The sequence below is a fragment of the Apiospora aurea genome, assembly GCF_038362705.1.
Source record: "Apiospora aurea strain CBS 24483 chromosome Unknown utg000001l_segment0_segment0, whole genome shotgun sequence".
Taxonomy (NCBI): domain Eukaryota; kingdom Fungi; phylum Ascomycota; class Sordariomycetes; order Amphisphaeriales; family Apiosporaceae; genus Apiospora; species Apiospora aurea.
Genome location: NW_027117388.1, coordinates 1,061,500 through 1,089,488, shown reverse-complemented (window position 1 = coordinate 1,089,488; position 27,989 = coordinate 1,061,500). Strand labels below are relative to the sequence as shown.

The following is a 27,989-nucleotide window of genomic DNA, read 5'->3' as shown; positions in this document are numbered from 1 at the left end:
GGCCAAAGCCCCCTTTCCAGATGCAAAATGACTCGTTTATAAAGTCCTTTCCCGGGGCGTTATCGGAGTTCTCTGGACCTCGACAGTTATCTGCAGAGGAATGTTGGGCCATGACATTTCACTCTCAGCAATTTTATTTGCTCACGACTGCACTGCTCACTTAATCGGACATGATGAGTACCGTGGAGCTCATTGAAGGAGGAATATCAAGCGATTCCATGTGAAGAAAAAAAGGGGGAAGAGACGTCGGTTAAGACCCAGTTTTTGGAGCTGGCTCTCATGAGGAAAGAGATAGCGATGACGACGAACATGGAAGAAAGAAAATCTTTGGGCAGGCAAAACGATGAACAATGCCTGATCGAGCGTGACAGTGGAAAAGTAGTGAACGACTACTTCGCTCATAGTAGATAGATACCTAGATAGCATATTTCCCAAGCTGCGACGCATTTATGCGAATTCCTCTAATATTAGAGGACAAATACCACGAGAATCATGAACAAAAATGCGAGGCCTCGAGGTGTGCTACTCTGTCCGCTTGATTTCGCAAAAAAGAAAAAAAGAAAAAGAAAAAAAGGGGAAAAAAGAGGAAAAAGAGCGCCCGGATTGGGGCTGAGATGCGATGTGCAGTTGGATCTACGAACCAGAGCGCACCTGGCAATTGTTTGTCCCCTTTGGCTTATTTTTGGCGTCTGCTGTATAAGTCCGTAACCAGACCAATGCTATATATACTGATGATGGTCGGTTGCGCGGCAGATAAGGTCCAGTTACTGGACTGTCAGCTGTCGGACTGAATGGCCCTCAAAACTTTTTTCTCCCTTCACCTTCACGCCATCCCCGATGGATCGCACTATGCAAGCAGGCATGAGCTCTCACCACCTCGACCGCCTCCACCCTTCGCCGAGTGGCGGCGACACAGCGCTATCCGGGACTGTCAGCGAGCGGTCCGAGCCCGTTTCTTCCTTTGACGTACCCCCCGCATAATCTCATGACCCATCATCGATCCGAAAAGGAGTCGATATCGACCATCACCATCGGCGGCAGCGACGGGCCACCGGCCTTTGGGCTGCGTGGAAATGGGAGCTTCTTCTCCTGCTCCTGAGCGTTCTTTCACTCGTGGCTACGGCTGTCACCCTTTACCGGCTCAGCGGCAATAGCCTTGAAAGCTGGGGCGGCTTCTTCCTGGGGCCTAACACGGTCGTTTCCATCCTGGCCGCCATCTCCAAGGCGGCACTGGCTTTCGCCGTCAGCTCTTGCGTCGCTCAAGCGAAGTGGAATTGGTATCGTCGTGGTCGGGATCATCTGCTCATCTTCGAGCGCTTTGAGGAGGCTAGCAAGGGGCCCTGGGGAAGTGTCAGGTTGCTCAGGACTATATGGGTGCGGTGCGCAACCTCCCCCTTTTTCTTTTTCTTTTCTTTTACATACACCCCGTACCACTTGGCCTGGGTCGTCCGCTCGAAATCTGACACGAACTCATAGTCACTGGAGCGCCTTGGGCGCGCTCATCATCATCAGCCTCCTCGCCTACGAACCCTTCATGCAGACCATCGTCACGCAATACGGTGTTCTCGACGTCGACTACTCTAGTGCCCAGGCCGCGACTGGTCGATGCCTGAGACTGGACTCTGGCCGAGTGAGCTTTGGTGGCGCGGGAGGTGGAGGTTATGTCTCGATCGAAAATGGCACAGAGACGTTTAATTGCGGTGTTCCCGATCCACCCCGGTCTCAGCCCGACTTTGGCATGACGGCCGCCCACTACGGCGTGCGGTGGCCGTTCCTGGTGCTGCCGCTGCTGCTCGAGGCGGCGGGCGCCTTGTACCTGTGCTTCACCATCCGGGAGACCAAGCGGCTCGGCATCGCGGCGTGGAAGGACAGCGCGCTGGCGACGCTGGTCTACGGCCTCGATGGCGAGGAGAACCGCGCGCTGCTCAAGGAGGCCGATGTCCAGGGCCAGATGGATCGCGCGGCGCGCAAGATGCGCGTGGGCATGGTGGGCGGCGGTTCCATTGTGCGTGTGCCTGAGATGGAACCCGATGAGTTCTTGGAGGATTGCGTGCCGCTCACTGACACGCGTGGGTGGTGATACTTGAGGGGAAAGGAGAGGGGAGGATAAGGTTGAACATGTCACCATCTGATTTTAGGAGAATAGAGTAAGCGTCATAAGTAACAGGCTAGCTACTATCTAAATTTTTCTTTACTACCGCGACTTGAGCGTGCCCTTCGATCTGACAACGCAGTGCACACGGCCGGGCTTGGGGCTAAAGGGGCAATGAGAACGACCAACTGCGTAGTATGTATGCAAAGACCTAGACCACCAAGCACGTAACACGAAAGCGCAAGATGCAATTCTACCCTCCATTCCATTTTTGTAGCTAGCGAACGCATCTGACGCTGAACGTTGTAGATGCGTAGCGCGCGTGCCTGTCTCGGAGTGAAGTTTACCCCTGAATTTCCTGGCACTCAAGCCACGTATCGGCATCCGCTTCTGGACATCAAGCAGTGAAGGAGAAGGTGAGCTCGTATAGACGATAAAACTGCTTGGTATGAGCAATTAGGGTATCGAATCATTCTTTAGGCGACCATGGTTCATATATGGTGTTGGCCTTGCTCTATTTGAAGCCAGTACGGTGCTTATCCAGTCTCGACTGAACGGCATATAGGAGTGTCCGTTCAGTCAGAGCTTTTCTGGAAGTTAGAGTATGATTGACAGATAGCCCATTCGAATAGGGGCGACTCTTTGGCCCCTCTTCCCTGCCTCACCTGGGTTGATTGACTCGCTCAGCTGGTCGGGCAATGGACGTAGCCGCCAGCTCCCTCCCCGGGCGACCTGGTATCACTGAACACAGGCTATCACAGTCATGGCCATATATTCCCTTTGTCACCCACCCTCCGGGACGGATCGTCACCTCACGGTCGGCCTGTTACCCCGGAAACTCGTATTGTCCCGAAGCGGGCAAAGGCACATAGGCACATTGCAACCTCGCTCCATAATACCGAGCCGTTCCTCCTTCCCCTCTTGGCCGACGTTGCATCATCTCCTCCGGGCAAGTGCAACCGTGGCAGCTCCACGGGAACCGGGCGGCCAGGCCAGAGGAAAATCGGCAGGGCAAGCCAGGCACCAAGACACTGAGTAATCTGCTGGTAACATGAGATCCGTCTTTCTCCATCCATCTGTAGAATGGGCCGGCCGCTTGTGCCATGCGCTATGCCAGGACCGGTACTAACACTCTCCCTCCACCGCGGTGCATATAGCTATTGAAGCAGCTGGGCGGTTGGAGCCTCCCATTGGTCGAAGAAGATAATTGGAAAGTTCCTGAAGACAAGCAGCGGCTATCGTACCACCGTGATTAATCGAACCCTGGGGGAGGCAGCCTATGAGAAGTCTTTGCAAACGGCACTGTTTAGCCGCGATATAGAGAACACGAGAAGGGGCAGCTCAGCCCCCTTCTGAGCCCCCGCCCCCTGACCCCTGCTCTTGCGTTCCCGTATAGTATTGAATGACGGCAATGGCGCAGTGGGTATACCGGGCCAATAGTGCCAATGAAATCGAATAATCTGAAGCCAATGGACCTGCATATGAACGAGCAACCGTTAGGTTTCATGGCGGTTCCCGGCATGGGGTGCTCCTGGCGAAATTGGCCCTTGCTTCCGTTGCCCAACCTCTGGGACGAGTCTCAAGCTTGCGCCTAGACTTATTCAGAGAACAGCAATTTGGCGGTACGAAAGTCTGTTACTCCACAGAGAGGGAGAAACCTCGAGGATTGTATGCTGGCAAGGCTGTTATTGCCTACCAGTACCAGGGATCAGCAACGACTGGCTGGAGTCCTCATCTCTTCTGATAACCTCTTCTCAGCCAACCAGCCAGCCAGCCAGCCCTTCGGCACTTGCTAGCATGGGCTTGACAGTAGACTCGGAATCATGAGCGTGTTTGAGCGTGTGTTCGATGCCGGGCAATACTGGTTGCTGTTACTTCCCCGGGAGTAGCCATGGCACCACCGTCCTCGCCGCCCTTACTAATGTCGTGAGAGCTCGGAGTATCAGACAGAGGGTCTACTTATCGAACAATAACCCACCGAAGAACTCTAATCTTTCTACCTCTGGAGTAAATTCAATTTCACTAGCTGATATAGATGGCATTCGAATGCCTGTATAGCTCTGGTCCACCGGGCACGATTCTCCATATACTGGTCCTGGGTACACTGGCTTCTCAGCATGCGATGGGTATGAAGCTACGTACTCACTCACCCTGCGGATGTCTAAGCAATGCCACTCCGCATCTGGTGCTGTGTATACTTGCCGTTCCTCTCGCCATCACTGTTGAGCAGACATGAGATGCCCTGCATGCCGATATCGACTTATCGAGGGACAGCAGCGTCGATATGTGGCTACCTATGTAGACTGTACTTGGTCATCGCCGGGGGTGTCGATAGAAGAAGCCTCGACGATAGCCATGGCCACGAGGAGAGGTGCATGACTTGATATTACCGCCGAAACGGGAGAGACATGTACACATTGACTGGCTCGGCCGTGTGTAGCTGATTCCCGATACCTCGCACTGCCCAGGCTGTAGGTGAAATCCGGCAGTCGCTCACCGCCCGACGTCAGTGGCCAAATTTCGAACATGCTTACCGGTGGTGGCTGGGAGCCGGCACCGGTTCCGAACGCGTAGGGCTACGCGTATGCAGTCCTATTCCTCCGGCCGACGAATCTATCTGGCTGGCACCACAGGGAGGTCCAATGAGCAAGGAAGAAGACCTGGGAGCCAGTCAGACATTTCTGCTAAGTCGGTCAGCGACCAGATGCTACGTGGTAGTAGACTTTGCCTCCCTCTCCCATCAACTGTGTGCGACATGAAAGGGTTTCGGCCCGATGCTGAGGATCTATCATACATATGCGAAAGTGCTGGGCTGTGGTCAATTGTCTGACTTATTAAGGGCTGCATGTAGTTAACAATCCGGGGACTATGTTTCAAGGGATGACGATGCTGCTGCTGCTGCTGCTGCTGATGTGTTGCCATGTCGTAAGGGAAGGCAGGGCTGATCTGCAGCTGACAAGCCTCTTCGCTGCCTCATTCGTCCGCTCGCTCTCGCTAACAACATGCGATCCGGAGTCAGCTTTCGATGATGCGTCTTTCCCAAATGGAATGCCCGGATATTATTATCCGAGAGTCCTCTCTGCTGTCAGCTGACAAAGTAGATCTCTGTCATCGCCATGCTGGCAAGGGATGCGCCGGCGTCGTGCGTGCAAGCAAGTTTGTCCCTGTCCAATCAGCTTTTTCCGCGGAGCGCATCACCGAATGAAGCAAGCGGTCTAACTCGTTCAGGTTCCCAATCTTCGAAAAATGTTCGTCATGCATGCTATCTCTGTCTCTCATCATCATCATCATCATCATCACCATCAATAATGCTAGATCTATGTTGATTTCCGCAATGCCATCGCAAATCCGGTCTCTTGTCCCGGGCTCACCTTGCGAAAATCAATCTGGATGTTTGCTGCATTTCTGCCCAGAATCCGGTTTCCAACCCCGGACAAGATTGCTTTAGCTATGCAAATCTACTCCAGACAGCGATAATCCCCCGCCTTTGGTTTACTCGTTTTTTGCTTGGCGTTCTTTATTATTTTGTTTTGGACGCTCGTTCGTCGCTCGTCGCTCGTCGATCCCCGACTGACTTTTTGTTCGCTGCAGGATCCCAGAAGCCTGCTTTTTGTGCCTGATCCTGCTATCAGGGACTGCCTTGTCTGTGAGCAGTGAGCCGGTGAATCATGGCCCAGACCCCAACCTGTCAGACAGAGCAACCGCGCCGCCTCAGCTGCACGTCAGATGCAAGCTCGTAGGTAGATTGGAGTCATGTGCTCTGTGCCGCTTCTTGGGGCGCTGAGTAAAACCCATGAGAACCCCAAAAGAGAAGCGAAAGCGAGTGTAACGTATCGTCCTGCGGAAACGATAGAAAAGCGGACCTATCAGACTTTGCCCCTGCAATTATAACCACCCACTATACTCTAGGTATCTCGAGGGGCCCTTTCATGTCAGCGATTCTACAGCTCCGGAATCCGGCGCCCAAGTGTTGTTTCTTCTTCCGCAACCAATTACCCTCTACCCTGCAGAACAGGCCAAAAAATGGTATCGTGAGCGCCGTCGTCTCCGGGTCCTCCCCGATGGCACTCCGTCTGATATGAGCCCGACAACCTGGGTAGCATGGGTGGAATGGAGTAGAGCAGTAGCCACTATTCTCGCGCCAGCTCGAGTGTCCAGTCAATCCACAGCCTGACGGTGAGATTTGATCTCGAACCTCATTATCCAACCGGGGAACCTCATCTCAACATTTGCCGTTTGAGCTCATTTTGCAATCAAAGACACCCCGGGAATCCCCTCTCGTCGCTCCTGCTGCCCGACCACGTGCGAAAATCTCGTCGCGCCGAACAATCAATGGGTAATAGAATATACTCCGACCCCTTGACTCTGCAAACATCCTCAGAAGCCTGGACCTTCGCGCTAGCGTCGAGTAGTCCAAAGTCATTAGAGTTTCAAATAGAGTGGGCCTTGTTCGCTGTGTATACCCAGTCTCTTTCCACTGGAATTTGCCGCCGCGTCTCCAATGGCCCGCCCCGCAGTGAGTGAAAAGGCATGTCCTTTCAGGGTGGGATTCATTGGCGGGCTGCTATAGGGTTTCATCTTTTGGGTAGCTGAGCCCATGGACCGTAGTCAGAACTCAAACAGAAATCTCTTTTGCTGCCGGAGGTGGCTCGGCAGTTCCGTCGGTGCGGATCACGAGCCCGGTCTGCCCCGAACAGCCTTACCCAACGCAGGTTCCAACGTCTTTTGACAGCCCACTGGGTATGTGATGTGCAAGTGGGCTGGCCTCCCACACCCCTGGCTACCTGGTTCTCTACCACCTTGCGCTGTGCCGCAATAATGACCCTAGGATCCAAAAGTGCCGTGCTATTGGGTCGTTGTTTTGGTGATATCTTTACGTGAAGCGGCACCTACCAGTCACGAACCCTCAATCTGGGCTGTTCGTGGGCCTGATGATGACAGAATGGGAGAAGATCGTCATCATAACGCGAGCCGCGACAATGTCAAGGTGTCTGGATGGGTCTATCAACTGCCGAGGAGCAACGAACAATGCGTTTAGGGGGCGTTTACCTGTCTTCTTTCCACTTTATGGCCGGATACTTTGCCAGTACCTGGCGAGCACAGTCCCGGCTACTTAGCAGGGACTTGAGTCGATGTGTACATCAATCAAACGGCGCGGCAAAGATATGCATTAAGGCCTGCTCGTTGGAGAATCGAATAATCTCGAGTCTTGGCAATGGTTCATACCGTGTCCGTTCTATTGAAGCCATAAGTCATCCACCACCCCCGGGATTGCATATTGAATATCCAGGATGCCATGATGTCTCTGGAAAACCATTGGCCAGATGGCCAGCAAGAGAACATGAGCCACAGTGCCTGGCCGGCGCCGACAACTGCGTTTTTGAGGTGCACCGCCTCCCATCAATGTTTTCCTGCACGGAGTACATATGCCGCGATAAGGGGTGCCAGGCGCTCCTTCGGCAGCGGGATGTGGTGAAGAGTTGGTTCATGCAGTTACACGAGCCTAACGGGCTTCGATCGGGGCTGCTCCTCATCCTGACGGAAATTGCGAACCGCCGACGTAACTGGGGGCAGGGGTGTTGGAAGCGGTAAGCCACCTCGACACGTTTTGTAGAACTTGACCTTGGGAATAAAAATCGTATTGATGCCATGATCGGAGATTTCTAGTCAGCAGCGAACCGAGCAGATCGGCCAACAAGATCCGAATTTTGTCGTGCGACCAGCTGAAGGCCCGTCGGGCGGTCGTGATACCACACTCAGCCAACTCGCACCGCCCATCGCCGTCTAACAGACAGACAGTGAGGTCACGCGCTTGGCCGGCCGGGCTAGCCCACAAGAGTATGTGAGCCGCGCCGTCCGACAGTGCATTTCTTCGGGTTTGCAGACGGATGACACGACATAGTGGCCGCCGCGTCGGGTGTTTCCTAAATGTTAGCTCGTCTTAGGTTGGGGGACTTGGGTTGAGTTTCGCAGGGTATGCCTCCGCTCCATCCTCGCTTAGGCCGATGGATATGCAGAAAAAGAAGGGTTCGAGTCTTCGAGTCTTCAAGTCTTCAAGGAGAGGGCTGGCAAGCGAGGGAACCGTGCCCCCCTCAAGGTTTTGTGCTAGCACTAGCAGGTACCGAGATACCTCCTGGCAGCTTATGTACAAAAATCCAAGGTTGGGTTGTCTATCAGCCTCCATCTTGACGTAGTGGAGATTGTTTGTACTTAGGTAATAAATGCGAGTCCATTTAGCCAGCACACCGGCCTGCCCTGCTTGCTCGGCTGTTGAGTATCTGCTTGGGGAGACAGACACACGGATTGACATTGACTAACCGCTCACCTGGATGTCTGGGTGCAAAAAGAAACCCACGGCGAAAAGTGCAATTGCATGTGCACGCAGACGCATGCGTGTTTGTTGCCAATACGCACCCTAGCAACGTTCAATCTGACTTGTCTTTTGTCGTCGCTCCTTGGCGCCGGGGAACCCTTGACCGTTTCTGGCGTCCCTCGGGGTTGACTGGCTGGTTGATGGATCAGACAATCTATATTTAGCAGCCAGAGGTAGGGGTCGCTAGCATGCTGCATAAAAGGCGCCCTAGAAAATTGGTCCGGTAGATCGGCTCCTTGCATCTCCCATCTTTGTGTCGTCATAAAAACCGAGCGGTGGGCCAGTTTTTATGCTTCTAAGCCGCTTAGAACACTCTTCGATGTCTTCTATGGAGCACCTGCTTCCTCTTTTTCTTTCTTTTTCTTTTCTTCTTCACCTGGTCGGGCCTCCATCCCAGCATTGCACAAAGTAGTACAAAGCCCGGTGTTAGGGCACACCCTCTGTCTGCGTCCCTCCCTCCCCGATTACTTCTTTTACCGTACAGTAGGTGGACAGTACTTATAGCACCGTCAGTGCTGCTACGGGTGGTATTATCTCCCCTTCGTCCATTACCAAATACTGTTGACATGGTGGTGCCAGTCCCGCTTATCGGCACAACACTTTCCCCCCCACTGACTTAGCTCCCACCGTTTCCTGAATAGGAAGTAAAGATGCATTCTAGTCTATATGTGCCACCCTCTCTTCGCTTCGAATTGGTTGTCACATGCTGTGTGCGCTAGGCTATGCCGCGTCTGGGTGCTTGAGTGGTGCGTGCTACAACCTGCGCATGACAATATAAGGACCGTACAAAGAGACAGACAGACAGAGAGCTTGCACTGTGATTACTAACGAGTCCCCCAGTCCCCGTAATGGTGCTTGTTGTTGGTTGCTGGTTGCTTGTTGATTCTGCTGAGGGCCTGAGGAGGCACTGTCTCAAGCGATACGGGGTTACAGCAGCAGCCACACATGTACCGTCTGCAGGTAATGGCGTTCACCGCTCATCATGTGTCCCACATTGTCGCGGAATGCAGCAGCGTCTAGGGACCCCTTCTTCGGCATCGAGAGATGCACGACACATTCGCACATATGTCCAACTTGAGGTGAATCCGAGTGCTGTGCTGTGCTGATTGAAACCCTCCACCAGAAAGCGCCCACAACCCAGCCAGGGGCTAGCTGATAAATCTCCAGCTGCTGCTGGGCTGTAGAGTTCAAGCCCACATTAATCAATGAAAGAAGCAATAAATGCCAGCAGTGCGAGCATTGCCTGTCGGAGCCGCAACCGCGTCCGACCCTCCGTCGGGGGCCAACGATTTCTCTCTGCTTTTTGTTCTTTTGGGCCTTCACCTGGACAGTGTAAATCCCCAATCGCCCAGCTGTAGAAAGACCCAGGAAACTTCCACTCATACCATGTCCCATGTCCATGGTTTTTTTTCCCTTTGTTTTTTTCTTATTATTTATTTCTTATCCTTTCTCTCGTCGCCCCTAGTGCGCTTCTTCTGAATAAGGATACCAATCTCAGTGCAGAGTCAAGTATGCCACAGTAATCAGACGTCTTCGAGCGTAGTCGTACATGGGGAAGACGAGGGATGAAAGCTGAGCCGAGCTGAGAGACAGCGTGAGTCACTAAAAGCTTAGGCGTAAGTACATTGGTAGGTAGTATGATAGGGACCAAATGGATCGACCTTGGATTTGCTGGAACGGAAGAGAAGGCCATGAAACGTTGTATCGGCTGGTGGATACAAGCATCGACACCCTAAAGGTTGATGCGCTCAGGTCATAGGCCGCAGTGCGAAAGCGCACGGGGGACGAAAAGCAGGCGATGGGCGACTGATCAGCCAAGCCAAGCCAGCCAGCAATGGATTTGGCTGAGTGGCCTCTTGGTCTTGGGGCCCGACAGCGACAACGACGGAGCGGTGCAGAGCCAGGTTTCCGTAGCACGGAGGAGTGGGCACAGGGTGCTAGGTGCTAGGTTGGCATGGAAGATTGCAACAACTCGCCAATACAACGGGACCATGTTGCAGCAAGTCAACCTAAAACCTCCAAACATAGAAACGAAACGAGCGTAGAGCGCTTTGAGCTTGGCCCGGAGGGTGGCATCTCTCCAGGTGATTTACGCCAATGAGTTCAAACGCCCCCGCCAGATCCGTATGAAGAGCAAGAGCGGCTTGCCTTTTTGCAGGCCCCTAAACACATGATCATACCAGCTAACAACGGCATTATTGAACTCAAGATGTGAAGTCTGCTAAGATAGTATAGCATTGAGAAGGATCATGATATTACCACCCATAGGTAGCACCCGATCCTTGCCTTCTTGACCCGAAGAAACTTGTCATTCGGCGGGCGTTGTAGATGGGGAGGGACGTGGCCCTGGAACATCGGAGAGTATCGTGAAGTCATGCCACTGCCAAACCAGGTCGTGCTATGTGTTGCTTCTATTGCTGACATAGGCCTGCCGTTGCTGCTCCTCCCTCCTTGCCACTGGCTCTGACTCTACGCATCCAAAATTAAATCAGCATTCAACTCGCCCATCTTGAGAAGAGGGAGAAAAAAAGAAGAAAAAAAAAAAGAAGAAAAAAAACACGCGATAGCGGAGCCACCATGTGATCGTCTTGATTAGAAACTTTTGGTTTTCCTGGGTTTTCCTGATTTCACAAGAGAGCGTTCGGGATAAACGCATAAGCCCAAGCGACGTGGCATGCAATGTTGCGGAGGCCGTCGGCAGCCCAAAGATCATCGAAACTACTCGCCCTTTTGCACAGAGCCCAGCGTCTACCTCTTACCGTATCATCCGAAGCGTGTCGGGAGGAATTCCGCCGCTAAGGCTAGTAAAGAACCAGCTTCGCTGCGGTGTGGGCCGTTGGAAGCAGCGTTCTCTACCTTATGTAATAGTATAAATCTCAGACAAGTCTCAAAGGTTGTAAGCCGAGGCAATGAGGCCGCAGTTTTGTCTCGGTAGACAGCCAGCTTGTTCATACTACATACATCTGTACATGATGTCCATGTACCCTGGCCCTGGTCAATGTGCTCCGTGGGCTGTGGACCACCCAGCATCACAACCCATGCCAAGTCCCACCACAGCAAGAGCTCTGTGCACGTAGCCTAATGATGCAGCGAAACAACAAACATTTTGATTGACACTCATTGGCCCGTCTGGCATCTTAGAGCTTCTGTGCCTGTCAATCTCTCCAAGGGTCGAACCAGGATCGCCATGGCCTTTTTCATCCAACAAAGGCGTGTTCCCGAAGCCCCGCAGCATGGCATTGTCGCCGGCAACATCACAATGCCAAAATGGGACACGAGAAACCGCGGTTTCAAGCACGCATAGCTCATTGAGGCAGCCTGTAAAGGAACTTCAACACCGTCCGAAACCAACTGCAAGCTGGACAGGGTAGGATCTACCTGCACGTAGCATTCTCTGGGGATACATGCCGATGTCACTATCAAGGTGAAACTAAACATACCTACCTCATCGCATCTGGCTAGCTAGGTTAGCTCAGTTGGATGATGGAATAGGGCTGGCACTAAGGCGAAGGGGCTGACCATGGAGGCTGGCCGGCCTCAACGGCGACGTCCTCCACGTGAGCGGAGAAGAAGCCGGAGAAGGGCTTTCAAGCCAGCTCCAAGCCTCTGATGGACAGGTCAGCCTCACCAGCCAGCAGCTAGAAAGTCAAACTCCCCTCTACCTGGCTCTAGCCAATCAACCAGAAAAGTTTATATTATTACTAATTTATGTGCAGCTCTCTTGACCACCATACTGTTCGGAACTATGTACCTAATTATTCGACTTGACCCTTGCACGTGGCACCAGATTGGGTAATGGATTATGTAGTCAGTTGAGTTGTGGCGATTGTCAACAATGACGCCTAACCGCTTTCTTCCTGGCGTTGGTAGCCCGGCTAAACCTTGGAACAGTTGGGAAATGGGGAGCGACGGGCAGGCATCCTTGAGCACTGCTATGCCTAGCGTCTCGGCGTCTACTTCCACTCCCACTACCCTCTTCTACAGGTCATATTCAGTGGTGCCCGCGGAGTACCTAGCATCCAAGACGGCTGTCGGGCCCGGGATGAATCTCCAGGGCGGAATATACTATGACATAACTGCCTCTTGACTTCATCTGCTTACAAGATCAGATCGAGAATTATCAGACTAGTAGCCCTGCTTTGGACTTCACTTCGATACTGATCTTCAGCTGGTGCTGGATGTTCTGTATCTATACCTGGCAAGGTGGGATTGTCGTGAAACTACTTTTGCAGTCAATACTACATCCTGTACAGCGTACAGTACATGAAGAAGTTCAGCTGCGTATCATGGATGGTTCAGACGGAAAAAAGCCAAAATCCCGCCTGTACCCGCCGATCCCAGCCATCCACCTACCTCCTGTACATACACTACCTGACTTCAGCCTCTTTGATTTCTCTCACTCTGCCTCTCTACTGCTATGCAAGACATAGCTGCCACGTCGCTTGCAGACACCACGCAGCATCTCACGCGAGAAGCATGTGCTTTGCGGGAAATGCGCTTTTCCCAATGCTGAAGGGCGGTCGGGGTGGCTATTTTTGGGGGCATCATGAATCAGATCTGGGGCGTCCAGTCGTAGACATCCTCAACGCCGACCGACTGGAAGAGATTTGGTAAGAGTCCCTTTGGGGGCAAACACGGCCGAGTCAAGATGGTTGTTGTCGATAGACTCAAACAACACATTCTCGCAAGAGGCGGCTTACAACCACTACAACACGACCTGCCCGTCGACCTGAAACTCTCGATTTTCCTGGTGGTTGGGGGGTCATTTGGCCACACACGTTGTCTTGGCATTGATCTAACCGATCTATTTCCTCAGAGTTAACCTTTTCCTGCGGAGGACCCTTCAGGTCTCCGACCACTACAACAACTACGGACCGCAGAACTGAGAAGACGACCTCCTCTCGGCAATTGGGTTCTCATTAACCCATGGCTCCAAAATATGACTCTTCGTGGGGATTGTAAAACGGCATGACTACGGCTGCATCCTGACAATGCATTGTTGTTACCCGATTCCCATGACCCATGATGCAGAATAGCACCTGGGATGCTCCTCCTTCCGGCGCTGGCACGCAAGAAAAGCAAGCCAGCCCCCCAGGCAGCAAAATAAACAACAGAACCCAGTTGTCGCTTGGGGGTTCATTCATCAGGAGAATAGGCCCGGTTATGCGCCATGCCACGCCTGCATATACGCATACAAGCATACATACTTACTCAGGTACACGTTCGACCTGAGTTCGACTATAGAATGCATCCTTGGACCAGAAAAGTCTATCATCTACTACTAGAAAACTGCCCTTCAGAGACGCATTAACAAGTGGCTACTATTGCCTCCAAGGCCGGCCGGCGACAGCGTCATTGCCTGATGATGCCGTGCGACCAACCGAGACAGACCGACTGGATAGAGACACCTCGTGCGCAAGTGAAGAAAGAAAACCATGGAAGAAAATGTCCTTTCAGTCTACCTAATGCATGTCACCACACCATCTGCGATGGACGGCCAATGAATGGCCTGAAGACTCTAGTCGGCTTAGGGAGGGGGCGGGTGCATTCTTGTTCACCTACCTGCCTGCCTTCCTTCATCCATACATGTATGTACCGTAAGCCTGCGAGCCGTCGAGAGGATACAACGTACAGGCCAGGCGAATACGCATTGCATTGCCAGCCTGAACAATTTCGTCGGTTGTTGTCCAGATGCATTCCAGGACATCCAATTGGCGAACACCAGCTAGCCCGAGCGTGCTTTGATATTGACGTCGTTGAGAAGATGGCGCTCGTAAAATGGGCTTCACTGCCACAATCACGTTCTCGTACCGGCCCAAAAAGAGCCAAAAGGGGGACAGTATGAAAATGTACCGTTGTGGTAATCCACTCCGACGAGCCCGGAGCCCGGATTTAAATAATTTTAACGCAACCAAAAGATGACGATCTAGCATGACAGTAAAAATAGCATAGCCTCGGGCAGACTAGCTGCTAGCGTTCCGCCCGGAAAATGGATTGGAAAATGGGGGACTCGAAAATTCGCTGTGCTGTCCGCGCTGGAAATTGACACATAGCGCACGCGACGGCGCCCCGAAAGCCAGTCTTGGGAAACCTTTTTTTTTCCTCCATGATTTGCAGCAAGGAGACCCTGAGGCCACTCAATCAGAGCCGTCCACGGCCTGTCCTACTCACGGAACGCAAGCCAGTAGGGTGATTGACTGGCACTGCTCTATGGGCGTCAAATGAACTTGCGCGACGACAGCGGGCATGATCAGATGGACTGCGCCTCATAGTCCCTAGCCCAACCCCAACGGGGCTTAAGCTGGGTTGCTCCCAGAGCCAGCAGGGTTTAAGGAACGCAGGGGAGCAACGGTGACAACGAACAAGCACAGGACCGAACGATTCCACCCCGTCCATGACCCCATCCAAACCCATCTTACAAGCCCCAAGGCCCTGTCCCCTCCGTCCCCTCCGTCCCATTCTTCAAACACACACATCATCCCCTGATCCGATAATTGAATCCCCTCCCCCTCCGTGGCCGCTTAGGAAAGATTGGACGATGTGTGCACTAACGTGCTCTGTGCCCAACTTGCGTCTAGGGTGTATTGCGTTCAGTAGCATCGCGCCCGAAGTATAGCAGGCAGGGCCTTGCCGAATCATTTCGAACAACCAGGTATGCAGTTTAGGTAGTATTTTGTTCCCATGGGAGACATACCTCTTACACAAGAGCCCGGCCTGGTATAGAGAAAGAGGTTCACGCTAGACAACAACCCAACCCAGGGGCCATCATCCTTCACTGTACATACCTAGCCTATGCTAGAATACATATGTATGCTATGGCTATGGACCTACTGCTGTCCCATGCAGTCAATCAGTCGTTCACCAGTCAAGCCCATCAAATCGTTGCCAGTCCGTCGCTCGCACGGCCACCCATCAGTCATGGAACTTGTACCACTATGCGCTCCAATGCTCGCTGTTTCGAAGGTTAGCAGAGAGGCCCTGGGCTCAGATCAATATACCGACACACTCGGAGGGTCTGCGTACGGTGGGTTGGGTGCAATGCCGTTCGGAGGACCAGCCGTTGCCCTTCAAAGGAACCTTCATCAATGATCGAAGATGGGACACAGGTACATACATACATACATACTTACATTGATAGCTTGCCCAGTATCCAGGCATGTATCCAGCCTGCCAGCCCTGATAGCGCACAGGAGGATCCCCGCCGGGCCCTTTTACCCACTACGAATGTCGGCCTCTAAGTCGGGACCCTGGTCAGGAAACAAAGCTGGATTGGGAGCTAGAGCAGTATGCCTGTATGCAGCTATCAGGTATGGCAGGTACTTGGCGGCGTCCAGTGTAGCCTGTAGGGGGGTACATCTCCAGCGACACACCTGCACACCCCCCCCGGCTCCAGTTTCCCATGCGATTCCTCTTTTAGGCATGGGGATGGACACAAGCCCAGGTTAGTGGCTGTCTTGTTACTGCACGCCCGCCCACCCAACATCGACACACCTGTTATTTAACTACTGGCGCTCCCCTCTCCATCTGCGCTTTCCCCATCTTTATAGCATCTCATAAGAAAATCATCGTAGCCTCCAGCTGCAAAACCACCTTTTTCAACCACACATTCGCTCACCACTTAGGAAGTCCTCGCTGACTCCTGTCATTCGCTTGTTCCTTTTTTTGTGTTTGGAGAGACTTGGTCCCGTCGTACTCGCCCTCGAAAAACATATACCTGACTCTCTCCCGCATCGTCATATATCTATCAATCTATCAATCCATTTATCTCGGCCCAGCTCAGCTCAACTCAACCTGCCGGCAAGAACAAGAAGCAGAAGGAGAAGCACCTGCCCCGCCAGTCGCTCTTCTCCTAGATATATACTTGACAACCGCCTATCGATCCGGAAGTCTCAAGTTGTCCTTCGTTGACTCGTACCCCGAGCTCAAGAACATTTACAGTCGCTTAAACACCTGGAAGGGAATACTCAACAGACATCAGACAAATCTTGTTATCACCCCTCAATCTCGCCCACATCCCACCAATTCTCGTCGATTGCACCATTCCTTCTCTTCACCAAAGGGACGCATGAATTGCAGTAGCCTGTGAGCCATTGCTAGCATCTGGCGCAGTCTTCGACCAAGCAGAGGAGTCGTGCACTACCTCGCCCAACCCATTTGTGTCTGAGAAGATCTAAAACTCGACCCCTCCACAACCAAACGCTCGCTACTTTTGGCACTTCATACAGTGCCTTGATTCATGTAAGGAGCCGATCAGCTTGGTTCTTTCTTTCCCCCGTGGGTGGTTTCATATAACTGACGCAGCTAGGATAGTTCTCTCGTTCAATTTTTAATTTACAGCTTTCGCAATGGCTGGCCCTGGTGGTGGTCCCCCACGCCGCAGTCACACCAAGTCCCGCAAGGGATGCGAGAACTGCAAGCGCCGTCACATCAGATGTGATGAAAACTTCCCGCAATGGTAAAGTCATCTCCTCGGAACCCAGTTACAAGCTCTGGTCGGGTGCATAATACTGATAGCTACTCTAGCCGAAACTGTACTAAGCACAAGGTCCGCTGCCCGTACAATGATGTCCCTGTACCCGACGACAGGTCCGCTACCCCCGACAAGCCTGATCTCATGTGGACCCCAGAGATCGAGGCCGCCATCGAACTATGGCAGCAAACTGGCGTCTTTCCGTTTTCCAGCCTGAACATCTACCCAACACCTGCGCCCCAGTACTACTCTATGGAGGATCTGAGGTTGATTTACCACGTTGCGGCCATCTGCCACGAGCTGAGCACCATCGACGCCAACAATTTCACTTTGTGGACCCGCCACATCCCGACGTGAGCAAGCCCCTCCATTTTGGTATCGTGTAGAGACTAATTCATGAATCAAGTATCCTGAAAATCGGTGCTACCAACAGCTATGTCATGCACGCCCTGCTTGCTTTTTCGGCCATGCACATTGCTTTTTTGACGGATTGCCCAATCGTCGGGAACATGGCCTACGAACACCGCGGCATCGCCCTCAAGGGGCTACATGAGGGCATCGGCACCTTTTCTCGGGAGACATCGGATGCTGTTTTGGCAGCCTCGCTGGTTCTGTCGTGGCAGGCCACAGATTGGTAAGCAATACAATGCGGCGTTCCGTTCAGGGGCTGGTTAGCTGATAAAATAATAGGCGGAGCTGGACCCAGTTGATGCAAGGAACCTCTTCGGTAAGTACAACTCATGCTGCGCACAGCTTGGCTACCTCGTTCTAACGTATATGCCACAGGTGATCGACGCCATGGACCCTTGGAAGCACGAGTCCCAATTTCTTGAATTCATTGCCGAAAGCAGCACATTCCCTACGGCGCCCCCTTCTCCGACTCCGGACCACAAGCCGAATCAGCCTCGCAAGGAAGACCTGGATGCCTTCCAGCGAACCATCAATCAGCTGGCGAAGGTCGAGGCCCACCTCAAGCAGAACAAGGAGGACACCAAACTTGTCCAGCAACTCACGTCCTTCTTGAAGGGTGCTAGGAAAGTCAGCCCCATCCAGTCGGTGTCCCAGCAGTTCGACCGGCTGCAGCCACTCCGACACTGGCTTTTCTGGCTTCCTTTGATGTGCCTGAAGCAGAACGGAACGTCGCCTAGTGCACTGGTCGTCATCGCACACTACTACACAGCAGCTATGTTGATGGAGCGACTCTTCCCCGAGATCGGTGCAGCCTATTTTGGAAGTCTGTCGGTTGGCCCAGTCGAGGAGATTGCCAGACGCCTTATGTCATTCAACGTTTCCGGCAGCCTCGAAGGCAACTCGCAAACGCCACTGTCGCTGATGGAGTTCCCCATTGATACGGTCAAGGAGTTTCGCCATCGCATGGGTTGGGTTCAGCCGGCACGCACCCCGTCTTTCCCACAGTTCGACCCGCCGAATTTCTATGTGAGTGACGATTTGTCGCAAGGCGGCTCGCCGCCTTCGGCATCTTCGTATTTGCCTTACGGCGACAATCCACCTTTCAGCTGGAGCACGGAAGACCTCTCCTCCTTGGCGCCCGAACAGCAGGAGCCCGCGAGCGCTGTGAGCCCCTTGACGCTTTCCTCGCCCTTCGTCAGCCACCAGCAGTACCTGAACATCCCGTCTCCATCGTATGGCGGGTACAGCCCGGCATCATCGACCTTTGGCGAGGGATCCATTGTATACAGCGACACGGAAGAATATGGCTATGACAGTAGCTTTACTGGATATCCGCCCCTCGGGATTGCGGGATCCAACAACTTTGGCGTCGGGTTCGTGCCTCCAAATCAGACCGTGTGGATCTAAGAAGTCCTGGATTACCACAACGGCACCCCGTGTGAAAGGCTGAGGACAGCGTGATTGACCGGCCTCCAGGACCAACTCCAATAACAACTTCGCCGCCTCCAGCTACACCTCGGTGGAGACGACTACTCCCCAGGAACCCATGGCATCCCCGCGGCCGATCAACTATGCGCCATCGCCATTTCTGCAGCCCGAACTGATGCATGGCTACGCCGAAGGATCCACCACGCCCCTTTCAGTGTCCGCTCCGTCGCCACGCTTTTTGACGCCAGAAACGTTCGAATCATTCCGTCAGCACCACCGTCACAGCTCTTCGACTTCCTCTGCGCCCGCGCCCTTCCGCAGTCGAGGACAAGACCGAGCTTCTCCCTATGGCCAGATGTGACGTGGACCTGTTAGAATCTCGCCTTATAACCTTTAATACGCCACTTCGAATTCAAAACAGACGCAATTGTACAACACACTCCTTTGATAGGATCATACGATACCGACATGTCTTTCTCGACACAACGACAACCACATTCCTTTTTCACCCACCAGTTCAAAGCATTATTATTAGCTTACATCGAACCACGCCGTTCCTTACGACATCGCGAGATACCCAAAGTATAGACGCTCCTTTCACAAGAACCTGCATTATAGACAGCCACACACTCCTTTTTACGATTTCACGACGATTTCTATACACACAGCAACATAGAAACGCATCCACTCCTTCAGCAACCAAAAATCAGTTCATGATTTCAGCGATACCCACCTGAGCACCAAATTGCATAGCGACTGTTTCAACATTTCGGATTGGGGAATACAAAACGATGACCCTTTTTGGCGGTTATCGATGCATTGGTCGGCGTTTTATTTTATTTTTTTTCTTTTACTTTTTTTTGCTCTACTTGCGGGCGGGATTTTTTATTATTGACATTTTTGGGGGGGTGGACGAAAGAACATTGGATGTTCCAAATAATGGGATTTGGATGCAAGATTGAGTCTTGTCACGGAAGCGAAAGGAACAGCTGGTTTGGCATGACCTGGGAAAGGAAACCCATGGCGTTCTAGGAGTCGGTTGTGGTGTTCCATGTTAGCGAGAATTCCGGCATGGAAAGCGGAATCAATGGAGATAGAGTCTACGGTCAGATTTTGAAAGCATGTATCGATGTTTCGTCATGAAGGCAGACAGGACAACGATGGGGGCAATGGATGGACTGCCCAGGCTGGTGATGGCCAGTCGGGAGTCGTCCAATCTACCCCAGAGGATCTCTAATACTAATTTTAATGGAATGACGAGGTTCTTCTTCACACCGTGTTTGTTACTATGTTTGGACCTATCGTGATGTGATTGATGACTGATGACGGACAGGCTGCTGAGATGACGCAACAGCCGGATTTTGCGACCATGGCCAATCAGCAATCAGCAATCCCTACTGCGCGCGCGCTGTCGGGTTTTCTGGGCGCATGATGCGACCAACAACAGGCAGGGCCAGCATAGTAGCAGCAGCAAGTCTTAGCGGGATGAGCCGGGGTGGTCACTGTTCGTATACGAGATGGGGCTGGGGGTTACATTCTACACAGCCCGCCGAAAAGGCGCTTCATCCCGAGAAGGGGAAAGAAACAAAAAAATACCGTAAAAAAAAAAGTGCGTGCGTGCGTGCGTGCGTGCGTGCATGGATGCGCCCGCACCGCTGCGCTGCAAATAATTACCGTAGGTAGAGATAGATGTCTTGTTTCTATTCTTAGACAGGCCGCTCGGAGGTTAAGGACAACGATCCCAATCTTATCGTGCGTGTATGGTGTACACAGTCAGTATCCTTCTGACTTGCTCGGGCGCCAGGGCTCTGTAGTATTGTAGTATTGGGACTATATAACCTCCTAACTTATGTAATTTGCAGTAAGATGCTGACTTTTGAGGAGGGGGTTACGGTGGAGTTGGGACGGGGGGGGAGAGAGAGAGAGAGAGAGAAAGTCAGAGAGAGAGAGAGGGAAAGCTGGGGCCAACAACTGGACGGCTAAGCCAGCAGGACACTATGACCAAGGCCAAACCAAACGAAACCAAACCGCCGTTGAACTTCCAAGACTTTGCACCCGGCTGCAGTGGCCGAGCGATGATGCGACTCTACATAACGCTCTGCTTCCTTACCTACATTATCCACCCACCACGCACTTTGGCACTCATGTTGGCACCTTGGCTAGCTTGGGCTGCCGGTGCTATGATGTATTTCTCCTCCGAACTAAGGGAGAGATGACAGACAGGGTATTATTGTTAGCTTCGGAAATACTGTCGATGCTCGGTATGGTATGGTATGGTGTACATGAATTTTGTATGGGGTTCCATTCATTCTTCCATCTACATACATACATACCTAGGTTAGGTATTCGCAGCACTGCACCGCAGCAGCCCGAAAGAAACGTCAACACTATGACCGCCCTCTGGCTCCCTCTCCTGCTCCTGGGACCTGACCTGGGATCCAACAAAATAATAACGTTCAGCTCGCCCCCTCCCCCGCCCCAGTTATTCTTCGGCACTCACTCTCCTTCTTGATTGATTTGCCATGCATTGTGGGTTCCCGGGCACACTTTGACAGATTAAATGATGCTATTTTGGGGGACACTGCTATTCATTCATTCCCTGGTTTCCCGGCGATTGGGTTAATTTCCCAAAGGAGCAGGACGAGGACGAGAGAACGAACCACCCTTCCCCGTGCGTGTCCAGACTTGGACATATGACATGATACATACATATATGTACATCGTGATGGGGCTCTTTTTTTTTCTTTTTTGGTTGGTTCGGTTTGGTTTTCTTGGTTCTTCATCCGATTGCTTAAATAATAAGTCGGCGGTTCATGTCAGGGGCACATACCACATTCATACCTATGCATATACATACCCCTACCACGTACGGAGTACTACTGCCGACTCAGCCTACTTGCTTAGTGAGTATATCCCAACCCAACCCCTTGAAAGACTCCATTCCGAGTAATAGCAGCAGCAGTAGCAGTAATAACAGTATTTCGTCACGAAACGGTCCGAGACGAAGGAAAACAGAGACGACCTCGCGATGGAAACGGCTCCTCCTCCGCTGGTATCATCGCCCTCACCATGTAACCCTCTCGGCTCCTGTAGCCCGAGCTTGTCTGGCTGTTGTTGGCTTGAGTCGCATGAGAAGCAGAAATAGCCGTAGTGTCTCCATCCTCACCAACACCACCTCGGCCTCCGTGGCTCTTCGGCGTCTTCTCTCCACTGTATCATACTACTGACACGCTACCTGACTGGTCTCGGAGGGAGCGAGATATCCCCATCTGCTACTTCAAATTCCGCTTGTGCTTCAGGCTCGCTGAAACAGTGGCGTTGGAGATTCACTCTACCGCATCACCTTGCTAGCACGTTGAACCAACTGGATACTCTCTGTATACTCTCGTTTGAAATTTCCTTCCTGGGTATTAGCCCCGGCCGGGGGGGGCTAGGAAACTAGGAAGTTAGGTGGGTGTGAATATCTACATACAGCAGGCCTGCGTCCGACCGGCCATGGATAGTGGGATCCGGGCCATCTGTGTGTAGGATCCCCTGGTAGCTGAGGAGGACCCCGAGGGTATCCCATGGTGAGTGCATCTGGGTATGCGTCTATCCCCTATACAGTTCTCCAGCAACGACCCAGGTGGTGCGGCACGTGTCTAATAGGGCAGTGTCTATACCCACCTTTCTTTCCCTTCCCCTGGCCACAAGCCGCCGACGCCGGGCCATGCTTGGAACAGTTCGGAGGGGTCGTGGTCCCTCCTCACCCCCTGCTTCTACACAGCCAAGCCCAGCCCTTCCAGTCCCGGGACACATGCCGACAATAATACCTAATAGGAGGGGAAAGAGAGGAGACGGCCATGGAGACGGAACGGACGCATCCATCGTCTCATCATTCGAGAGGCAAGGGGATGGTTCATCAGCCCATTGCCCATCCTTGACCATCACCCACTTCTTTACCGAGCCACACATGTCTGCCATGAGTAACCGCTCAAACGCCGGAGAAACGTCAGATTCTTGTTTCCTTAGTCCGAAGCCAATCGGGCTATCCCTCCCTTGTCCGCCTCCTCCATCACGCATTGTCCTCAACAGTACATACATACATATACTTTGCCGTGAGAGCCGGGACTCAACTCAGGCCCAGAGGGCTCACGTGCAGGGTGATTATGCAGGCCCCTTCTCGTCGATCCGGATTGGTAGGGTACCGAGCACCTTCCTTGGGTGAATAAGATGTACATCTGCACATCCATCAGCTGACAAGCTCAGTCTAGTCAGTCTACCGTAATTCACCCTTACACCTACATCGACACTAACGAATGGCCCGATCCCTGGAGGAATGGATACAAGAGTTTTCACCAAAGGGGGCTTATGTGCATATATCGATGTGTCTCTGATATTCAACAATGACAGCATCCAACATCATCCTCAGGTCTTCGAGGTAGTGCTGCAACCGTCCTGTACCGCCATGGCTGGACGGACTTGCTTGCCTCGAAGCATAGAAGAAGTCTCGAAGCTTCCAGACCATGGGTCAGGCGTTCCCTTGTGTATCTTGGGTTGGATCTGTCTCTCCTCTCCCTATCTCACTCTGCACACAGTAGAGTACAGCACATCACGTAGTAGCACTACCACTACCACTGTGTTGCGTTGCACTATGTCGACGGGACGGCCACGTGTAGGCCATGTGTAGTACTTCAACCTGCCCACCTGGCTGGGCCCGGTCAGCGGTCTGGACAAACCCTTACCAGATCAAGAGCTGGCTGGCCTGGAGGGACTCGATGCAGGTCCATTATGTTGCACATTGGTAGCGTCTGTGTAACCCCAAACGGCTGGACGGTATTCGTTACTGAGTACGGCTGTGCAGACGCTGTGTATCCCACTGCCAAGAAAGAAAGATGGAGGAAGAAAACTTTCCACTTGGGGGCGGGCATGACGCGGGAAACAGGAGCAAAAAGGAACCCCCGGCAGCAAGCCACCAGCCTCTGAAGACGTGAAACCCAAAGAAATATCGATTTGTAGGGCGGAAAACCCATCCTTCTGCGGCATACTTACCGCTAAGCGCGTGGAGTATTGTCAGTCGACTAGCTCTTGTGGCGACGATCGGTCTGGGTTGGCAAGGACGAAAACCTCGTATTCGCTTGACTCCGTCACCATGGGCCCCTGTCGGGATATTGCAAGGCCAGACGCAACCACCAGTAAAAATCCAGAGCCGGCTTTCAGCTCCCAGGCAACTCTATCTTCACATACTCACTTAAAAATTTTGCGGCACCTCTGTAGGGCAATAGGGCCCGGCAGGGCAGTGAAAGCGGCCTATGCGTGCGCATTGCTATTCGTCGGCGAGGATTACTTAGCCACCCCGGGGGGCCGTCCGCCAACCAAAAGAGAACCCAACCTACCTACGATAATGCAGAAATACGGGGAATGGTTGGCCCGGCAGTGGTGCGCTATAGCGTATCGCGGGCGGTGCGCGTGTTGGGGTCGCGCGCGCGCACAGCCCGATAGGGCACGACCTATCTATACTGCTGCGGCATTGCGACGGGTACCTGAGAATGAGGCAGTGATGGCTCACAGGGGAAAAGTTGCACGACACGAGGCGGGAGCTGCGGTACCGCCGACCGATGACACGAAATGCTGTGAGACGTGTTGGCTTGCCGCTTACCAACTTGCCAACTTGCCCAAAGCCGGTTATGGGAGGCTGTGAGGCTCCAGTCGCGGTATACTACTCGCCGACCCAGGTGAGCTTCCTGGGTATGTGAGTGTGCTTGTTGAGTTGGAGGCCTCTCGGGAACACGAGGAACGGATATGCGAGTGAGCTGATGTCTTCATTTTCGTCCGCAGTTGGCAGGGTTACTCTTTCCACCTCGAGCCTACACACAGTAGCAAAACTTGCTTTCTTCAGGTCCGCATACGCCCATGCTCAACCTGCTTTCTCGGAGCGCTGTCCGGGATAGCGACCATCGGGGAGCCATCAGTGGCTTGCTATGGGGTCTCGTAGCTGGGTCTTGTTGGCCAGCACCATGATCTGCCGAGTGCAAGGGCGAGAGCTGACTCGGCATTTAAAGGGTGAAGAAGGGGCGATCTAAGAAAGAGTACAGTGTCGAAGACCCTATCCGACCCATGCACCCAGTTCTCCTCATGACCCTTTGAGCCACAAGAACCCAGCCAACGGTACGTTGTCGATGAGTAGACCTGACCGTGGTATGGAGTAATACCCAAGATGCACTCAGGCCAGATAGGGGAGGGGTTGGTTGAGGTCCTTTCTCGGGCAAAAGAAAGGGGTTCGTAGTTCGCCTTAGGGGATTGCCGAGAAGACGGTATTCTGGCTGGAGACAGCCCTGATAGGCAATGAGATTGCAGAGGCTGAAGGATACCCCTCCTCGGGGCCCCTGGAGACGGAGCATCCCAACGAATCGACAGAGACGTCAGGCACTAACGACGAAAAACCATACCGAGTGTCTGCTGCAAGGTGGTGCCGATCCTCTACTCAGTCAGTACAAGGCCACAGCTTCCCTAGTCGACCCATTGCTGCGAGGGCTCTGGTCAACGACCATGGGGCGTGCGTATAGCGACGACATCGATACTATTGGAACTCGACCACGGCTCAAGTATCTGTACCTGGCATCGGGCGCCACGTTTCCGGTACCCCTCTGGATAAGGGATGAAGTCCCATGTCCAACGGAAAGGGGCCACATGACCTGGCATATAGTACATGAAGACGGGTCTACAAAACCCAAAGGCCGCCGGCCAGGAGAACCAGGTTTCGCACTCCTGCTGAGAAGCTATTTACTGCTTGTACTGACCCGAACAGGCAATCTTCCCCATACTTACAGGGACACCATGCTGCATCACCGCCAAGCTGCCGTCCAACACCGCTGTTATTAGCTGCGCACTCCCATCGAGTGAGGCGACAAGCAATCAGCTGGCAGCACGAGTCATGTGGAGAGCGGCCAAAGTTCCCAGATGCGTGTTCTGGTCGACTAATCGGGTGGATATGTGATATTCAGAAGCTGGCGCTGGGAACAGCAACGGACCCAGAGCTATTGATTGAATGAAGGCTGGCGATGTGGAACGAAGGAAGACCTCCGAACCTCGGGGTCCAATTCCCTTTCCATCCCACTGGCACGCCTCTGGGCTGGATAGGAAGGTACGCGTCTGCTGCATGACTTTCGGGCCGCTCCTTCTGTGTCGACACCCTCACCAAGGCCTGGCACGTACCTTCCTTTCTTTCCATGTACAGTACTAATGGAATAAGCCCCGGAAATCGATCAGCGTTCACCCAATATGGGATAATCCGTTCGGGATAACTACATACATACATCGAGCAAAATTAAAACGACTGGTACTGGTACCTAACATTGAAGGTAGTCGTGGGACCTCTCGATCGCTCCACGTAGGTCGAACTGGCTAAGTAAGTACTTAGGTATCTACGGAATAACACTCGTCGGTGATTGGTAGCCCCTCTCGAGATTACTTGATCCTCTAATTTGCATGCATCTTCAAGCCTGATTACATGTGAAGACCTGCTATGCCCAAAAGAGACTGTAGCCAATCTTGGATGCACGTCCACCGACGCATCTTCCTGTGTCCCTCTACCTCGGGCACTGTGATCGATATGCCCCCTCCCTCACCAAGAGAGAAACGCGAAGTCCTGTCGGCTCATCCCCCACCACTATCAACGCCGCCGCCGCCGTTACCGCGATGGTCCTGTAACGGACGGGGCGACGGGGCGACGGCCTGCACCGTCAGCACCTCGGCGCCGGCGCCGGACGCGAGCGTGGATCGAAAGCCGGCATGTGCGGCGCCGAGGCCGGTGCCTCCAAGACGAATATGAGAAAGCTTCCGGAGTAGAGACCGTACTGAAGGATGCTTGACATGTAGCAAGTGTACCTAACTACCCATTCATATTGGGTATTTAAGTCTTATTACCTTATATTACAACTTAAAATAACCGCCCCTTTTGATTTAGTACGCAAGCTTTTAATAGCTTTGGGCATGCTTACATAATCCCCAAAGTAAGGGATTGATCGCAACGACAAAATACCCTTTAGCCGGATCGACAGTTCAGCACCAGCACGTTAAGACCTTATATTATAGTGTATATAACGGCGGCAAATACAAGCCCTTCCGAAAGAAGCTACCTATTCCCATTAAACACCAAAGATGAATCTTTTTCCTGTGATATCCTTTCAAAGCGAAATTGTTCCAAGCCTTCCCTTCATACCACCAAAATCAAGCGAATTATATGCTCTATATCGAAACACCTCCGACCCAACGTTGTACATCATCAAGATTGCCGTGATTCACGTTTCCTTGAAGTCACATCTCGTGCCAAGAAGACAACTAGTCGCGACTGGCGTGTGGTAGGAAAAGAGCATACAGAACCAGTGGCGCGACGAGATCGGCTACTGGGACACCAAGGACTGGGCCGATGATGTCGGCGATCGACCGGATATCCTGGTCGAGAGCAAGTCGTGCGTGGTGTTTCGGGATCGACCGGCAATTGGAACGTGCTTTATCTTGTAAGCCTGAGAGGTTCTCTCACGACCATCGTATGTACCAACGCCCCATGAACAGGATCGGCAACGAAGAAGTGGTGACTTGGATCGCTATAGTTTTGAGCGCCTTCGGCTCCGTCACGCTCGATGGGGAGGAAATGCTCGCGGGAGTAGGGCAGGCGAACTGTGCCGGGACTACATTGGTATTCGAGGTTGCTGGCCTGGACCCCTGAGTCACTGGGGACACGAAGAGGTCGTGATGGACACGAGAGTTGGGATAAATATGCATTGGACAGACACCTAGAACACCCATGTGCGAACTATCTACAGTGTCAGTTGAGTAAGCCTTGATGTTCGGTGTCTGATTGTGGATGAGATAACTGGCTGCTGACTAAGAGATAGCTGACTTCGTGCGGTACTGGGATACTGGCTATTGCTATACTAAGGGCCACCAATACCCTACGTGTCGTCCAGTGATCTCGTTGCTTGCATCCTTAAAGATAACTTTCGTGTCCTGGTCGGGGAAACCACCGTGGGCGGAGGCGGGCTGAACATGTCGTCTACAGGACAACGCCCGCAAGTGCAGGACGGAGAATATGGACGACACAAGAAGTAAAGCCCATCAGAGCCAATCAAGGGGCTCAAGAGGCTCTTCTAATAGGGGCTTCGCCTTGGATAGCAAGTTTGTATATATATATATAGACTTAGAAAAAGCAAACCATAAGCCCTTTAGGAGGTTGG

The 27,989-nt window shown here is 52.7% G+C and overlaps 4 protein-coding genes across 4 annotated transcripts; 3 read left to right on the top strand and 1 right to left on the bottom strand.

Moving 5' to 3' along the window:
* Positions 1-849: 849 nt before the first annotated feature.
* On the top strand, positions 850-2,080 carry PG986_000349 (uncharacterized protein; the record flags this gene model as incomplete). The annotated part of the gene is made up of 3 exons (XM_066836571.1): positions 850-966; positions 1,042-1,379; positions 1,477-2,080. 3 exons carry the CDS (start codon positions 850-852, stop codon positions 2,078-2,080), a joined length of 1,059 nt encoding a protein of 352 aa, XP_066705464.1.
* Positions 2,081-16,810: 14,730 nt separating this feature from the next.
* PG986_000348 (uncharacterized protein) lies at positions 16,811-19,135 on the top strand (the record flags this gene model as incomplete). Its single annotated transcript, XM_066836570.1, has 6 exons — positions 16,811-16,920; positions 16,989-17,288; positions 17,342-17,569; positions 17,626-17,662; positions 17,722-18,719; positions 18,823-19,135. 6 exons carry the CDS (start codon positions 16,811-16,813, stop codon positions 19,133-19,135), a joined length of 1,986 nt encoding a protein of 661 aa, XP_066705463.1.
* A 7,274-nt stretch (positions 19,136-26,409) lies between these two features.
* Positions 26,410-26,627, bottom strand: PG986_000347 (uncharacterized protein; the record flags this gene model as incomplete). Its single annotated transcript, XM_066836569.1, has 2 exons — positions 26,410-26,567; positions 26,606-26,627. 2 exons carry the CDS (start codon positions 26,625-26,627, stop codon positions 26,410-26,412), a joined length of 180 nt encoding a protein of 59 aa, XP_066705462.1.
* Positions 26,628-26,913: 286 nt separating this feature from the next.
* On the top strand, positions 26,914-27,481 carry PG986_000346 (uncharacterized protein; the record flags this gene model as incomplete). The annotated part of the gene is made up of 3 exons (XM_066836568.1): positions 26,914-27,057; positions 27,118-27,272; positions 27,328-27,481. 3 exons carry the CDS (start codon positions 26,914-26,916, stop codon positions 27,479-27,481), a joined length of 453 nt encoding a protein of 150 aa, XP_066705461.1.
* Between the last annotated feature and the right edge of the window lie 508 nt (positions 27,482-27,989).